The 18,405-nt window shown below is 41.6% G+C and overlaps 1 protein-coding gene across 1 annotated transcript in view; it reads right to left on the bottom strand.

The window, feature by feature from the left end:
- Nucleotides 1–200: 200 nt before the first annotated feature.
- The window catches only part of LOC128357310 (ERC protein 2-like), a 114,636-nt gene continuing 96,431 nt past the window's right edge, over nt 201–18,405 (bottom strand). The window contains 3 exon segments of the mRNA XM_053317636.1: nt 201–227; nt 4,693–4,854; nt 9,526–9,673. Coding sequence (XP_053173611.1) covers nt 201–227; nt 4,693–4,854; nt 9,526–9,673 — 337 coding nt within the window.

Here is an 18,405-nt window from a genome sequence, read left to right on the forward strand (position 1 = left end):
TACCCGGCTAATGGTTACTCTAGCCCACTGAAGCCTATTGTGCAGGAGATCATTAAAATTTCTGGAGCAGATATAACGTACAGTAGGCCTACTATACCCTGGAAAGGAGTAGATTAGCTTTAAAATTAGTAGAAAACTGTAGATGTACAATAGAAACTCACTGTGAAAATATGGATGCAGGGTTCCCATGGTGATGGCCATCATGCCCATATTCCCTCTTCATCATCCTGAGAGAAAAGGAAGGGGAAAATACAATTGTCATTAGGCCTATCTATCTATTAACAGTTACAGTTAACATGTAGTCAATAATTCAATTTCAAAAGACACAAAAAACTGCATGTATTTGGCTAAAGATGGCTTCCCTTTCAAACAAAGTTTTTATTGTACAAACACCGACCCAGTGGTTATGTCTTTACAAGTAGAGTCCCCATGGTCCTGCTAACCTCCTTTGGGTTTTAATCAAAACAATCCTATTCATGTGCCTCATTCAGAAAAACTGTATGATATCATGAAATGCTTTCTGCACTGTGATTGTTAGGAACCAATAACTAAACACACAAGGGGTTTCCTTAGGGCTGAAACTGTGCAGACAACAGCCCTGCTAACAGGGAGGCTAATTCACTCAGACACTAACATTACAATGGTTAGCATGAGCTGGCAGCTCACTATATCCAAGCCCTTGCCTGCATAATGCTAAACCAGAGTTCGGCAAAGCAGAGTCTGTGTTAGCGCTACACAAGAGCAAAAAACACAAGGGCCTTGGCTGCAGTCCACCGTGGCTTTGGTTGGACTGAGTGGTTGTGACAAGCTCAGTAAACTCAGTAGGCTACACCTAAGCAGCTAAGCTATAGATATAATGGCCTTTCAGTAGAACATGCTAGATGCTAAATGCTAGCATGCAATGAATGGCTGTGACAGGCCCTGTAAACAGAGCCAGACCTATAACCACTCATTCTGCCAGGTTAAACACACACACACAGGCAAACACACACACACACACACACACACACATACACACACACACACACACACACACACACACACACACACACACACACACACACACACACACACACACACACACACACACACACACACACACACACACACACACACACATACACACAAACAGGCCAAATACCATGTGCTACTTCTCATAAACTTGAAGCAGGCAGCATGTTAAGGCTTAGAAAAAAGAACAACAACCCAAAAGAAAAGGTTGTATAATTCTGATTCTGATAAACACTTTATGGCTGTTTTCTGTTTCCTTCCGAGGTTGCTGCCAAGTATCTGGCAGTGGTACTGGCACAGCTAAATGAGAACAACATGGACACAACATGGCCGTCAAACTGCACACACTACTTGCTGAGACACAGACCTGGAGTACATCTCAAGAGGCTAAATCCACTTCCTATGCTTGTCTCCTACAATAAGATTTCACCTGTCCTTTTGAAGTCCATCACAGATTAAATAGAGGACAGGGAGTAGAGTTAGCGGATTGGGATGGGCCCACTAACTGTCTGTACCAATGAGCTTTGAATGACATGTGGTTTGGCTCTTTGGACAACCTACTTCAGTGTATGCATTTGTGCTTACATGACTTAAATGTGCCAGTTAGGTGTGCATGTGATGTGCATGTGTGAGCCAATGCAATAAAATAAATAAATAAATAAATGTGTGGTTGCTCTCATGTTATTCATGGCTCAAGCAGAATCTTGGAAAGCCATTGTGGTCTCCAGGGTGAGTGTGCGGACCCTCTTCATCATCATTATCATTATCATCATCAATCATCCTTCTAGTGGCGTTCCTGGAACCACTGGCCTGGCCACACTTGGATATTATATTTGCAATGGAGAAAGATAGAAGGAGAGAAGGGACCGAAGGGATTAATGAAAGAGACAGGAAGACATGGAGAGAGTTGGGTGGGAAAAAATACACCAGGAAGAAACGATGTTAAAGGAGTAAAAAAAGAGAGAGAGGTAAGAGGCATGATAAAACAAAATGAGTATAGAAAAAAGTATAGTAGAAAGTAAAGAATAAAAGAGCAGAGCCAAAATTACAGAGAAAAAAGGGAGGGAAAGACTGAACAAAGTGTTAAAGAAAAACAAATAGAGTAATTAATCACATTTAGATGAAAGAGGGAGATTAAAGGAGATGTAGAGCCCTCTGTTTGGAGGGAAAACAGTCTCAATTCAGGGACTTCAGTGACATCCAGACTGTGTGACCTGACATACCCCATCAACACTGCATACACACACACACACACACACACACACACACACACACACCGTGGAGCCCTTGCCCTGACCTCTGCTGAACTTCCCCATGAGGTCAAAGATCAGATATGAGGAAAAGCCATGAGGTGATAGACTGACCTCTGCCAACAGGGTCTGTTTGTTATTTTTGAAGTGGGTGTGCTTGACACAAGAGACACAACTCGCCTAAATAATAATCTGTTTTGCTGTAGTTTATGGAAAGAAGAGGGTGACGACATCTTGATATGCATCTTTGATTTGGACATTTTGTTCTCATGCAAGGTGTCAGTACACTTAGCTAGATCTAAGTAATGTGCAAAATGACACTTTTCATTTTTCCTCAAATTCATGCAATGCATGAGCCATCACACTTGCCTTTTATAGACATAAAAATTCAACTTTTATGAGTATAATTCAGCCAATCAGCACAGATTTATGAGTTATTTTGTTATTCTCTACATTCTTAACAATATTTCCCAGCAACCCTAATAATTTTTTTCAGTCCAACTTGAAAAGTTGAAATATCACTTGGAGAGAGCTACTGTTTCATATGTCAAACACTATAAACATTGTTGCAGTAAAACAGTGCTGGGTAGCCACACTCCAGGAAAGATATTTATAAGTGAAAAGTAAAGGGGAGTAATGTATGATACTAAAAAGTGACCCCCTGCAGCTCACAGTTTAATATGAAGCCCGTCATGGTTACAAGTTTTCTGCAATACAATAGAACAATGCAGAGACTTAATGGTTTGATAATATTATTTTAGCTCGTAGATGTAAAACTTAACATAACATAACCTAATAACTACACAGCAAGAATTTAATAGTGGTCCCTGTGGGATTATAAGGTGGTTTTGAGGGTTAAGCTATGTTCCATATCATCAGTTTCCTCACTCTTAACGTTTATATACTAAAGCATGATTGCCGCAAATATCTTCCAAATTAGATGTAGATTCATTTTTTAGTTGAAAAATGATGCAAGTGCGTCTGAGATTCTTGAATAAAAAGTGTGCCTATGGATGTCAGTCAACACCAGACCCTTACATGTTTTTAGAAATAAAAAAATAGAGTCCTTCCACAGGTGTTAACTTCCTTAAAAATAATAAAACCAGCCACACTGTCTTCTTACAGCTAAGCATGAGGAGATGCTTGGACAGGATTGTGTGTTTATATCCATGTGCGTGTATTTGTAAGGTATTAAGTACAGGGGATCCCCTGTGCATGTTTAACTCCAATTTAGACAGTTACAGAAACATTTTATAAAGTCTAGAAACATGTATAGTGCATATCCGATAGAACTGATGTGGGAATTTAGACTCAGGTGGAAATCCCCAGGTATTCATCTTAAACCCTCAAACAAATACACACACATTTCATCTTCATTATTTGGAATCCCCCCGATTGCAGCTTCTTGACAACAATAGAGCTGTGATGAGTTTATACTGCATTCAAATAACTAGAAGCTTTCATCAGCTAATGGAAAAACAGTGAAGTCATCTGTCATTCTGTGAAAACTGCATTCTCCCGATAGCGATATCATCTGGTTACATAGTGTCAACAAAGATTCAGGTGCATATCCCCGAAGGTGCGTCAGTACACACATACACACACATACACACACACACACACACACACACACACACACACACACACACACACACACACACACACACATACACATATATACAGGTATGCACATGCCTACACCATGCACACAAGCATTTTGTGCTGATAACAATAACAGTTTGTTCTTTTTCAGCTGTCTTCAAAGAGACACATTAAGTCTGTCTTCAGGGCAGTCTGGATATGATACTCAGAAGGAGCTCATATGAGAGATGAATGATATATAAACTAATCTAACATACAAATCCCATCGATCAAAAATGCTCATTTGGCAGCTCTCCCCTTCAGGCCCCTTATCTAAATGATATAAATAACTAACTTGGCAGTAAGTATTGGGGTTGAGGGAGAAGAGACAGAGGGGAAATTCTACGCTGCCTGGTCTGACCACAACTGACTGATGGCAGGGCTGACAAATATGAAATTGCATCAACTTTAAAAGCAAGAAGATGAGAGCTGCACAACATGTCAACTTGTGTAAACAAGCATAGACTTTAAACTGGTTGCTGAGGGTGAGTGTGTGCCAGCATGTGTGCTTGTGTGTGTTTGTGTCTGTGTCTGTCTGTGTGTGTGTATGAGTGTGTGTGGCTATGACTTAAACCACTTTCAGGGACACAAACCAGACTTAACACCAGTTGACCAGCTTGTGCAGTTGGGGACAAACGTTGTGTCCCCAATTGGTAAAATGTTGACTGAAGACTGTGTGTGTGTGTGTGTGTGTGTGTGTGTGTGTGTGTGTGTGTGTGTGTGTGTGTGTGTGTGTGTGTGTGTGTGTGTGTGTGTGTGCGTGTGTGTGCGTGTGTACATTCATATTGACCTGGTCCATAGGGGGTCTGTGGTTGGCATGGGGGAGGCTTCTCGGCAGGCTTCGGTGATGCACATTTGCTGGATGCAAGTGGTGAGAATGGTGAGGATGATGCTGGGGATGGATGTGATCTTCCTCATAGTTATCTGCTATCATCTTCATTCTGCTCTGTGTCTGCAAAACAAGAGATGAACAAGAAAATGTATAACGTATAATTATAACATGCATGTTATTTCCCCAACACTGCTTATTTGTTTCATTAAAATGTTCTTGCAGCCTGATTAGGCAGAGGGAATCTTGGATAGTAGGAAGACATCAAAGATGATAAAAACAGTGCCGCTAACAACACTTGACTAAGTGAGTCAGAGTGCCTGATGAAAATATCTTAAGTCTGTCAAATGTCATCCATATTGCAGTTGATCATTTAATTGAATTAGACAAATCATAGTGAGAACAGTTAGTCAGTATTTCAGAAAGCCTAAGGCTACAGACGTTCAGCCCGAGTGAAGCACCTGCATTTTAGACGTCATTGATTAAAATTACACACAAATATGCGTCTTTCTGCATGCCTGTAAATGGGCAAGTAAGACTGTGTGTCCTTTGTTTCTGTGTGTGTATGTGTGTACATCTGTGTGAGTGTTGGTGGAAGAGGCTGTCATACTGCCAGTATCATTGCTTTGGAGAGAGATAACAGCCTAGGCTGACTAACATTAACAATCAGCCTAACTCCAGTGAGACCAGCTGTCTTGGAGACAGACAGAGACAGAGTGGGGAGAGAGACAGCCATGGTAGGAAGAGGCAGAAAGCATGAATCAGCTGCAAAGAGAGGAGGGAGATGTGGCCTGGGGACATCACTGCTGAGATAAGGAGTTAAGGCCTAATGACTGAGGAAATGAGCCAGTCAGGATCACAGGAGAGGATGTAGCTAGTATTAAAGAGGTTAGCAATTAGTTCAAATTGGAGAAGAGCTACTTAGACAAGGTGAGAACACTGACACCCTGGTGAGAGGGAAAGAAGGAGAGAGATAGAGATGAAGAGTGAGGGATGGAGGAGGGCTCAGACAGACACCAGACCAGTGTTTAGAGCAGTTAAAGGCTACGTTGAGGTGTACGGCCCTCCTTGACCTCAGGTGTTCACACTAGCAGTTGTGGCTGGGTGTGGCTGGGCAGGCCTCAATGCAACAGTAACAGAGCTGACACTTGTCATTGACGTCAGAACAATTACTATCATAAATATAGAACCATGCAGTTGATGAAACTACTGCACTGCTCATAATGTGTAGATGCCTTCACCCAGACTCTTGAATTGTCATGGAAAAATATTTTCAAAACAAGTTTATGTCTGAGGGTCAAAAAAGTTAATATGTGTTTTATCCTTGCTGCTAATCTAATAAGAACCACATCACTTATCCCTGTTCATTTAATTGAACCCTATTAGGTAGCATACAAACACACAAACACAAATGGAGGAGTCTGACTGTGAGGTCAGGATGAGGGTAGTTAAGTTTATGGCTGAAGGAATAATATTTAATTGCAATTATTTTGACTGGTATTGCAATTGCAATATGATTTGCGATATTGGAGGGAATAATTATTTCTAGCCTATGTAAGCACATGCCATATCAAATGCTTACATAAGCTGTACTAATGAAATACAAAAATCAAATGTTTTTGGCATATATTGTAATAGGTGCATAATGTGACTGGGAAGGTGATCTAAAATGGTTAAAAAGGCATTTTTCATTTAATTTTGGTTGTAAAATAATTATGGTGTGATAGTTGTGCGTGAGATCTTACCAAAAAAGATGTTTTCTTAAGTCTGTAAAATAGTATGACAATATCTAATCTAAAATAATCTCTAACAAATATTGTGCCCCCTACAATGAGAAAATTGCAGTAGGACATATTGTACTATAGATCAAATTTCAATTAATTGTTCAGCCCTAATCAGGTTGAACAATATATTTGACCAAACATGTAAAGCAGACTTATTTTCTTGTTTTTTACAATACTGGAATTGAAATTGGGAATTGATATAATCAATAAGCAGAATTTCCATCACAAACGATACAATTGAAATGATACTGAACCCTAGTCAGGATAGCCCACATTTGGTTATCCAGTTCATTCAGACATAGGCACACACATGGAAATGCACACAAAGTCATTCTCTTCTTACAGACTGTGTGCCTGTACAAATTAGGTGTGCACACATAAAATGTGGTGGAATGTGTGTATTTTAATTAGTGCTAATTAGTGGCTTTGCTGAGTAAACAGCTCTGTGATGGCCTCCAGGCCTGCCCGTGGATCAGGCAGCCTAGAATAGGCACAGGTGGTACAACTGATGAAGAGTAAAGCAAGGTAGAGGAAAGGAGAGGAGAGGAGAGGAGAGGAGAGGAGAGGAGAGGAGAGGAGAGGAGGAATATGTTATGTAAGAGGTGTCACTGAAAACACTGACATATCTTAGCATAACACATTTTCCCTGTGCTATATGTCTGTCTGTGTCTGCATGTGTATCAAAGTGCTGCTGCTGGCACAACATGGCAGTGATGATCCCTCTGCTGTGCTTGCAGCTGCATCCAAACCTCAGTTCAAGCCCTCTGTAAATCATAAGCCTGCCCTGATTAGAATAGAGTTTTATTAACACATATGGACATGGAACACTTACAAGAAAGGACTTATACACAGAGGCAGATGGGGAAAGTCTGCACAATCTTCACAACACTTTCTTTATTCTTTATTTCTTTGATCCAGCATATGTGTGTGTGTGTGTGTGTGTGTGTGTGTGTGTGTGTGTGTGTGTGTGTGTGTGTGTGTGTGCGCGTGTGTGTGTGTGTGTGTTTGTGTGTGTGACACAAACTGAGTAACACAGGAAGATTGTTTTACATAACCCTGTCTCCATGGCACACATGTGAGAACACAAAATCCATCTTTTCAGCATAGAGAGAGGATGGATGTTCAAGTGTGTCCAAAAAGAGAAGGGGAAAATGAGATGGAGAAGCAAGAGAGAGGCAAAGTCTCAGAGAATGACACACCATTGAGAATTACAAATTAATCTTTTCTCAGCTTCAAAGCACCAGTGACGTTTGGCCATCCATCACTAGGATGGGACCACTCTGAGAATTCCCACATGGGGACACATTTGTTCTGACTCTCTCCTCAGGAAGTCTAAACACTGCACTTTTCATGTGTGTGCTAGTGTGAATGTGTGGCTCACCCTCAAAGGGTAGTAAGTCTGTCTGAGAAAGGAAAGTTTATCTTAGACTGCCTGCTTCATGAACACACACACGCACACACACACACACACACAAACACACATACTGTTCCAGAAGTGGGATGTGGGGAGGTCAGATAGGGCACTGCTATCTGTAAATCTATCTGCTGTCTCCAGATCAGCTTTCTCCTAAGAGACTCTGAGTCCCATAATTCTTTGGCATTTCCTGGTCAGGTTCCTTCCGCCATGGCTGTTGAGGGCCTGAGGAAAGCAACCTATCCTGATATGTGTGTCAATGGGTCAGAAGACAGAGAGCGGGTGTGTGTCATGTTGAACAACATAACCTCCTGAGAGCTGGTTCTGTGGAATGAAAAGAACCCAAATAGTGTGAGGACTCTCTAAGAACTACTTTTCTTACAACCTCCACATGAATAGATTGGAAAGTCCTACACTTTTATTGCCCCAGTACTAGGTGGCCATAGCACTGCCTGGTACACCTTTGCACTTAGCAGTAGTGTTGTTATATGAATTTATAAGCCCATTGACTTTTTCAGAAACAAGATCAACAAGAAAACAAGAAAAGAACAAGAAAAACTCCTCTCCCATCCCTTTTTTTCTTTTCTTTTCCTCCTTTCCCTTTCTTCTCCACTACTCTATTCCAGTCCTGGAGGCCACATCATTGCAATTAGAGCTCATCACATCATCAGGTGCATTCTAACTACCCAACGGGAAAACATGACGCACTCAATGGCGATAAACAGATAATAGGCTTTCCTAGAAATTCCTTGAATGGAATGCACCCCCTAGGAACTGTTTATCGTTTACGAGACACGAGCAAACATAGGTTGGCACTTAAATGGACACCCAGCCACTGCATCTGTTGACTTTTAAATTCACCATGTTTCCCAGAAGCCCCTCTGACTCAGGAGACTGTATATGTGGACTCCCTGCTGTTGCCTCATAATCATTAGCATTCATGTTAGCTCAGTCACTGCTGTGGTCTGACCAGACCCTAATGACCCACGTATCTTCATCAGCCCCAGGTCATGTTGAGCACTGGGACCATATGGGAAATAGGTGTGGGTACACCAGTGTGTATGAGTGTGTGGGAAGATTTGACGTCAGTTTGACCAGCAGATGTCAAACAGAAAAGTCTGCTAGTGACTCACCAGTCATACTGAGGTAGTGCATCCAATCACTCTGATTGCAACATTATTGTTAAGACACTAGCACTGTTAAGCACGATGTGTTTATCTGCCTATATTTGGAGTCACAGGTCCTGTTGGTTTGGTTTATGATGACTGAACACAGTAACTGTGGTTTGAGGCGGGGAAGTCTATTCTGTTTATTACAAGGAATTATTAACTTCTATCTGTTCCAGGTTTTAAAGTTCAAAAGTTTGCCCATGAGGCTGCTTTAAAGCAGGCAAGGCTTCACAGCCTACAGAAGGTTTGAATTTGTAGTCCTGCTTTGATTAAAAAAACAGCATCTGTCCCAAATGGTGACTGCAAGGCCAGGCTCCATATGATTCAAGCACAGGCCAGACAACCTCTACTATGAGTGCTGTAAGTTTAATTAATCGCTTACATTCACATGCATAGCTAGCTTTGTGGTCGCAGGTGTTGGATGTACCTGCTGTTTGAGCTGGTGCATGAGCCTGTCCTTCTCCCTCTTTAGAGCCATTACTTCCTCCTGGGCTTTCTTCCGTTTGGAGGAGGATAACTCCAGCAGGGCGATATTAGCATCCTTCTCACTGATGGCTGCCAGCAAAGCCTGCTGCCTGAGGGGGTGATAGTGGAAAAGACAGTGTAAGACAGGGTAAAAAAGGTAAACAGGAATGTTAACGTAAATGGACACAATATGAAAAAACTATTCATATTAATTCTCCAAAAAAGAAGTTAGAATGATAAAACATTTGTTTTTTCGGTATAGAAAGATGACAGGTGGACAGCAAAGAGACAGATACAAAGTCCCAACATCTGCAGCTGTGGGCCCTTGTACATGTGCAGATGTCACAGCAAACTCACTCATATTAGAGCTCCTTAAAACTCAGACAGAGTCCACAGAAAAGAAGCAGATATCTTTGAAGTGGTCTGCTAAGTGCAGTATGTGGTACCTCAGTGTGACTCATGAGCACGTAATAATGTAATGAAGCCTCAAAGAGCAGACTGAGGCGGATATGACATATTTCCTGTGTCACCACTGGTTACCACAAAGTGTGTGTGTGTTTGTGTGTGTGTGAGAGTATGTGTACAGAGGAGCTAGGGGGGGTAAATGACTGTCCACAGGTGCAGCAGAAACATACCACCAAGCTTCATCATACACACAAGCAGACATACACATTTACTCCCACAATACACAGGAGAATGCCTTGCGTAACCCTTAGAAAAGAAAAGTCAGCGTCTTCAGAGCACATTTGTTATGACTATGCTCATCATCAAACAGGATGTCATAAATCCAGTGTTGTTGGACACATAAAAGAGAATACTGTACACAATAGGTCCTTTTTTGTAAAGTTCATCTGAATGACCATTGCAGGAGTCTCAAGCTGTCTAACTAGTGGCACTGAAGGTATTTTAAGTTGGATAAATATAACATGGCTGAACTCCATATTCTTAAATTGCATTTGAAATTAGGAGGGCATTAAACCAGCATGGTAAGGTAATGTGTGGGTAATGTGTGAGCTAAAGGGAGGAGGAAGAGGAGGAGGGAGGCTGTATTCAAAATACACTTTGGACTCAATTAAAAATTGACCTGCATTGGAGTGTTTTTATTCCATGATTTAAGTCCCTGTAGAAATAACTCAATTGCGAAAATAAACATGCTGAACTCAGAATAAAGTCCTGCTGGCCTGGGACTTCACATTTGGTGTTTTTAGTACAATTATCTGCGCACCGCATCTGGATTCTGGATTCCCCCATTCAAGACCATTAATAGGCCACGTGTGTTTGTGTGTTCGCGAGTGTGTGCTCACATTTGCGCATGTATTTGTGTGCGCATGAATGTGTGTTATGACATGGATCGGAGCGGCTAATCACACCATTAATCACAGAGCAGAATCAATGTGACACTTTTCGTCTCCCCACACCTCCACTGTTATTTCTTTTAATGCTCACTGTAAGGGACACACACACACTTGCACAGACCTACATTAGACTTGTACCAGAGCAAGTGCTTTAGACTGTAAGCTTATTCTGCTTGACATGGTCATTCACTATATAATGGGAAAAATAATTATTTTATGTTTAAAACGATTAATTGAAGAAATCTGCATTTTAAAAAAATCAAACAACAATGCAACTGATTTACTTAATTAATTCCTCTTCATATTGTCCAATTTAACATCCATGGCCTAAAAAACCTAAAGACAAATTTAGCATGTATGTATCTGAGTATGGAACAATGGCAATCCCAGTTCCATTACTTTATCTTTAGCTGTGAGACAGAGTCATATATGGGCAAAGAATGCAGAACAATGTGTCCTTGTTCATAAACTATGTGTTAGATTAACAGCACTAACCGATGGCCATCTTTGCACCACACTACCAGACAAGGGAACTCCAACATTGGATCACATCCTAGTATTATCATTCCTACATGTTGTATCTCCTTTGGAATTATCTGCATGCAAACACAGCTTGAGTATTCTTCTATAAATACACAAAGAATAATTGCACAAGATGAATACCATCGTCACTGTTGTAAATGAGACTGCACTTTTAGAATGCTTTGAGAATCTAAGTGGATGATGCATTAGGTGGACCAATATGGTGGAAGAAATTAGTGTGATGAAAGGTTAAGAGCATTCACCCCCACACCAGTTTTAAATGGGAAGGTTTATCTTATCAGTGAAGACATCTGAAAGAGCCAAACAGAGAACCATCTTTTTCTAGATACCACTGAGTCACTTTATCAAGGATTGTTACACTTCTATCAGGTTGTCTCTGCTGCTAAATAAACAAAAATTTAAATAATAATGACGTGAGACTTTGTTGATTACAGCTTGATTATAGCTCACCTAGAGCTTTAAGTGTTTTGTTCAAGGATACTTTGCCAGTTTTTTATTGCTTCATGACGCTCTCAAGCTTAAGAAAAGCCAGTGCATTCTGACATTTTAGACCATTGCAAGCTAACCCCATCTGTAGAATCACAGCATCTGTAGACTTCGACAAGGAAGCTCTACTCCAAAAAAATTATGTTTATCTTTTTATGATCAAAACATAGGCTGCTGTCTTCTAAGATACATCTATCTCACCTGCATTCCTTAGCACAGGTACAGACCTCCCAAGTGAATTATTGTTTGACCTTTGCATGTTCTGAGCCACATTGAATTAAACCTTTGAATCAAAGTGGCTGCCATGCTTCAGTGCAAACTAAATCACTTCCAGTCTCTAAATTAACACAACAGATTAGAGCGCTGTCTCCCTGTGTGTGCTCTCTGAGTGGTGCTGCAGGATTCTGCTGAGTGATGTCTTCCTAAAACAATAAAAATGGGGCATTATTATGATTAGCCAGCTAGTAAACTTTGTCTCCCACATCCTCAATCAGTGTGCACATGGTGTGTGTGTGTGTGTGTGTGTGTCTGCATGTGTGCGCTGATTAGTATTACTAACAGTCTTTGAACCTGAATCACACTAGAGTATTTAATCACATCTAATTTGAGTGGCCATTTGGCCTTCGATGTAGAACACACTTTCAATGTACATGAATCTAGCAGACAGGATTCATCAATCAGTGGCATGCGCACACACACTCACACACACACACACACACACACACACACACACACACACACACACACACACAAGACTAATGCTTGTACTGTATCTGCTGGCTCATCTTGAGTGGGTGAATCCTCTCTCTTTCCTCCCATCTTGATTCACTCCCTGCTTAACTTAGACTTGGCGTGTCCTGGACAAACAAAGGATTATCTTAATTTCCTGTCCAAATGAAAGGGTGACAATGGAATGGTTTTTCATGACAATCTTGTGATTAGTCTTCATAAAAGTCAGACCTCGTGCTCTAAGAAGTCATAAGGCACTCCAATAAAAGGATAAATAAATCCTGTGGCTGTCTCTCCAGTGTCAAAAATCTCATCTACTTTAGGTTTTCTGTTCTATGAGATAACAATATTTTAGCAGACAAGATGAACATAATGCTCAAATAAACAGCTGTGCTTTTATGTAGATGTCACATGCCATCTTAGTTTCAAGACTGCGAGGGAGCATGCAATTCTCTGTAGAATAGCATAGTCTGGACTGACATCTTATTTATAAGGGGTGAAATTCTCAGCTCAACTACAACATGTGATTCCAATTGAACCTTCATGGTCCCTGGGACATTTTGAGACATTTGGATCTACAGAGGTGGGAGATGGATGGCTAAAGTACACGACCATGCAATGAGAGGTGAGAGGAAAAGGGGTGGAGGGGGGCAGGTCAGTGGAGACGAGATGGAAAGAAAATATGGAATGCAAAGAGGGGAAGAAAAGACGGGTTCACAGACATGAGGCAGAAGGAGATATTCAGGACAAAGGAATGAAAAATGAGGAGTGAGGACTTTGATGAAGACATCTTAGAGGTGGGGCTGCTGTTGAAGGACTGTGATGTCACAGAGCAAATGGGAGATTGGCAGGTCAGACAGATTTCTTGGTGATGAAAGGTTAACATGGGGTTAAGAGTGAGCATAAACACACATGCATGCTTTTGCACAAAATAAATTCAGAGAAAGAGGATGTTAGAGGAGGTATACTGTAGCTGTGAAAGAGGTGAAAAAGCACAGGTCAAGAATGTAAACGATTAAAAAGGAAAAGATATGGCAAAATATGAAGGCAATAAAAGAGAGGAAAGTGTGTGTTTGACAAGAGTGACTGCCACCTGTGCTGCATGAGGGTGAAAAAAAAGGAATAAAAGGAGAGGAGGAAGGGAAGAAAGAAGCAAAGGTAAAGATTTAAGAGTCCCAGCCTACCCTAAATCAGCTCAGCGCACTTCATGTTGTTATTCCTAGGCGTCACGGTTGAGGGATATGTGTTTATAATTTGTGTTATGACTTACTTGAAATTATGAGTGTGGAGAGTCAGTGGGACAGAAACAGATGCGTCCGTGTGATGCCCGAGGGAACCATCAATACTGTCTGCCCCTAAGTGCAGTGTGTGCATGTGTGCGTGCATTTGCCTGTCTGTGCACACATTTGTGCTTTCATGTCCTTATGTGCATGTGTGATGTATTTTGTTAGCAAGAACATAGGGAGCCTTCTAATATCAGTTCCCAGAACATCCATTATATGTTCTTCTAGTTTGTGATCATGCCTTTTCCACCACTTAACTGTCCAGCTTTGCAGAAACATTCCATGGGCATTTTATGGCTGTTCCTTGATTGTGAGTGTGTGAAGGTGCGGCACAGGGTCGGGGGCCCCTGGCTAGGCAGGACTGGAGGCCTGTGGTGAGAGCAAGCAGAGGACATGAGAATGGGGCATGGTTGAGTGACACTGTTATTTATGGCCTTGGAATACTGTGTTATTTACAACTGAGGAGGTAGAGAAAATATCTATTTCCAACATTAAACACACACTCTGGCTTAATTTTGAAAACGTACTGCAAAGCCAGTTGAGATGCTAAATCTGTGTTTCAACTCTAAATGTGGGTTAAATGTATTTTTATGAGGTCCAAGTTCTGGCTACCTTGGGTAGGATTATATCCATGCTAGCCCGTAGCAGCTAACCTGCAGCCACATGCCAGATCCACTTCCTTCTGTATGCTTGCCTGGATTAAAGCCTATATTTATCTTAATCTAAAAGATAGGATTTAGCCACACACACCACAAATAAAGTGCCATGCCTGTCTTGTTTGGAAATTCATGTCAACTCCAATATTCCTCCTGAGCAGTTATATTAGACATTACATGGTAATCCTGAGATTCAAGCAGGAATGCTAGACTTTACATGCTAACCTTGAGCTGTGCTTCCCAAGAAAAATCCATGACAGCAGATGGTTCTCCCAAAACTGGGCCAGGTTGTGTGTGTTTTCACTTCACTAATAAAATATACAACCCACTTACTCTGCTCACCCCCCATTCCCATACTAGTGCTCTGACCGCCGGGAGGGGGTGGTGGTCTAATTGCAAGAGTATGTATCAGTTTTACAGCAACAAGAGGGAAAATACGAGGGGACAAAAATCAACAAATCTGCCAAAACTAGCCAAATGTTTAGAGTGGGAGCAGGGACGAGGAGAGATGGCTGACTGCTCCCAGAGATGAGCAGGACCAGACGGCCACCACTGCATTCCAGCTAGAGAGAGGGGGTAGAGAGAGATAGAGAGACCCAGACAGAGAGAGCCGGCTGTGTGTGTGTGTGTGTGTGTGTGTGTGTGTGTGCGTGTGTGTGTGCGTGTGCGTGTGTGTGTGTGTGACAAATGAGGAGAGCATTCTTCTTTCTCTCCAAACTAAAGACTATTTTGCCAAGGTATTGACTATATCCAAAGGACATAAGGATGCAATCTAAAACTAATTTGTTTTAATGAAACAGTTCAACATTTTGGAAAATATGTTTCCAAGAGAGTGGGATTAAAAGATCAATATCAGTTTTATGTCTGTTTATGTGTCTGCAGATTAACGCATTAATGCATTTTTTTAAACAGAAATGTTAAAAATATGTGTGTTTTTACAGTGATCTTAACAGGTTTGGTACCATTGTGTCTGCACAGAGACCAAAATATGTGCGTAACTATAGTTCACACTAAGCCAAAGATGCTATAAATGGAGGAATTGCTATTTTAACTCCATCTAAAATCACAAATTGATATTTTCCATTCATATGAGGATTACAACAAGATGCACTGTGAAAATTAATACGTTTTAGACGTGCTGATATGTGTGTTCTTTTAAATCAAACGAGCCAGGCTGGCTGTGTCCTGCTGCTTCCAGTGCTTTATGCTAAACTAACCTGAACACCTCAAGACTCCAGCTCTACATTTAACGCAGAACCGTAAGATTGATATTAGTCATCTCCTGTCTTACTTCCAGCTTCATTGCATCTCCTTCTATGGATCACCAAGGGGTCAGATGGACTGCTGTTGCTGTAAAAATGGCGTGGATAAACCAGGCCTAGTGGGATGTCAGTGATGATTATGATGTCACCCATATTTGCTTGAGTGCATGTCCATGCATGCTTTTTCCTTTGTAACCTCGGCCTTTCAAATCAAATCGAGAAAAACACAATCCATATCAGATTAGTCAAAGCTACTGCCAATCACCAGACCCATCTGGTACAAGGCCCGCCTACAATACCTCGGCCAATAAGGTGAGTTCTGACCCTAAACCTCCAGGGAACATCCCAATAGCAGAGCAGGGTTTCCATTCTCTTAAAGGGAAAGTTTGTTTTCTGTCTTTATCGTCGCTCAGCTGACTGACAATGTCTCCCCAAGGCACAAGAAACAAGACAGGGGGCTGTACTGTACCACACACGAGTAGGGCTCCCCTGCCTCGCAGTCAGACACAAGTACACACACACACACACACACAAACACATACACATATACACAGCAGCTGGGTTGTTTAAAGCTCCCTGTCATCTGAGAGAGAGGTGAGGGTCACAAAATGAGTAACACTGCTCCAGTCACACTACTGTAACACACACACACACACACACACACACACGCAGGGAGAGAGAGAAACATACACACATATGCAGCGTGTTAAGACAGAGCACTAAGGCCTCAGTATAAACACTGATGAGTTATGTTCCCCCTCGTCTGTCTCTGATCCAACCAGAACTCTGTCCCACAACCCCCTCCCCCTGCTGTTTTAACATCAAAAGATGAAACTATACAATATGTGACAAAGGAGAGGTCTCACCATGTGAAAGAAAACAAGATGACAAATCCAAAAATTTAAAGCTGTCACACCTTCTATTGCTTTAATGTAGTTTGTGAAGTCAACCAGGGAAAAGTGTCGGATCCTCACATTCAAGAATTATTATTTTATTTATTTTATCGTTATTATTATTGTTTAATAAGTCGATTTCCAGTATTGTTAATTTCTTCTCATTTTTGTGTCAGCACTTTCACAATGAGGATTCTGTATCAACTGTTCTTTTTGGTTCCCTCGCTATTTGTAATACATTTGTAAATAAAGCACGCTTTCTTTGTGCAAGATCACTGTAAGACTAACGAATGAACATGACGTACAGTACCAGTCAAAAGTTTGGACACACATTTTTATTCCCTTGAATGAGAAAGTGGGTCCAAACATTTGACTGGTACTGTACATATCTGCCTTTCTCTACTGGGTTGAGAGGAGCAACGCTAAAGCCTCTACTCTAAACTGTCAGTAATGTAAACTTTAAATACCAGAAGGACACCTTCTGTGTTGCGTCATTTAAAATGGAGGTTCTCTGTATTGCCTTGTATGTTCCACTCTGTTAAAATAATCCTCTGTCAAACAGTTTATCACAGGCTCTTGGACAGGAAGGCCAATACAATCTGCTGTATTTCTTTCCATTCTCATTCCATCACTCCTTCTCTCCTCCCTTTGTTTTGCTAATCAAAGAGAGGAGCCACTCATCTAGGAAGAGAATGGCATCACCTCCGCCTTGGACTTGGACCTCTCTATCATTCTCCTGCTCTTTCCCTCTATCATTCTCTATTTGGCTCTGTTGTGCCCTATACTCACTCCAGAGTGGGGCTAAATATTAAGTTCAAGGAGGTTATGCAAACACGTTGAAACAGTCATCCTTGGCCTAAGTATTACCCTGAACCCTTCAATTACCCGCCTTGCTTTCCTCTCTCCCCATTCCTCCTGCCTTTCCTGTCCTCTGTACGGGTTCTCTCACTCCGGTCATCTAACTGCAGCCTGGAAATACAGCGCACACTCATGACGTGGGGCCAGAAAACCTTAAAATATCAGGGGCAAAGAGTACAACATAGTACAGCACTATAACACATGCACACATGCACACAAATGTGCACCCAAAATACACACACACATACACACACACACACAAACCGATGAAAGACCGGTTCAGAAAACAGTGGGAGCGAGTACCCCTGGTGTATTTTCACTGTGTTCCAAATGTAGGGCCTGGCGGTGGACCACAGCTGAACCACAGCCGACATGCGGTGGAATGGGAGGCCACCACACTCACTTCCCTTAAAGGAGCCATAGAGACACACGCACACACACACACATATGCACACACACAGGCGATCACAGAATAACACACACACACACACACACACACACACACACACACACACACATACACACACACACTCAGACTCAGACAAACATATACACACATGTTCAGCAATTTCCTGGATAGCACTGTCATGACGATGGGAGTCCATGTTTAAAAAGTGGTTTGAGGTAAAGGGACAGATCTGTATGGGCTGTTTCCCACAATGCTTTGCCAGACAATTACACAACCCAATTAATGTGGTTACTACAGCACAGCTAGAACTTTACTCTGTGCAAGCAGAGTGTGCATGTATGCGTGCGTGAGAAAGAAAATGTGTGTAC

Source organism: Scomber japonicus, chromosome 4 (genome assembly GCF_027409825.1).
Source record: "Scomber japonicus isolate fScoJap1 chromosome 4, fScoJap1.pri, whole genome shotgun sequence".
Classification (NCBI taxonomy): domain Eukaryota; kingdom Metazoa; phylum Chordata; class Actinopteri; order Scombriformes; family Scombridae; genus Scomber; species Scomber japonicus.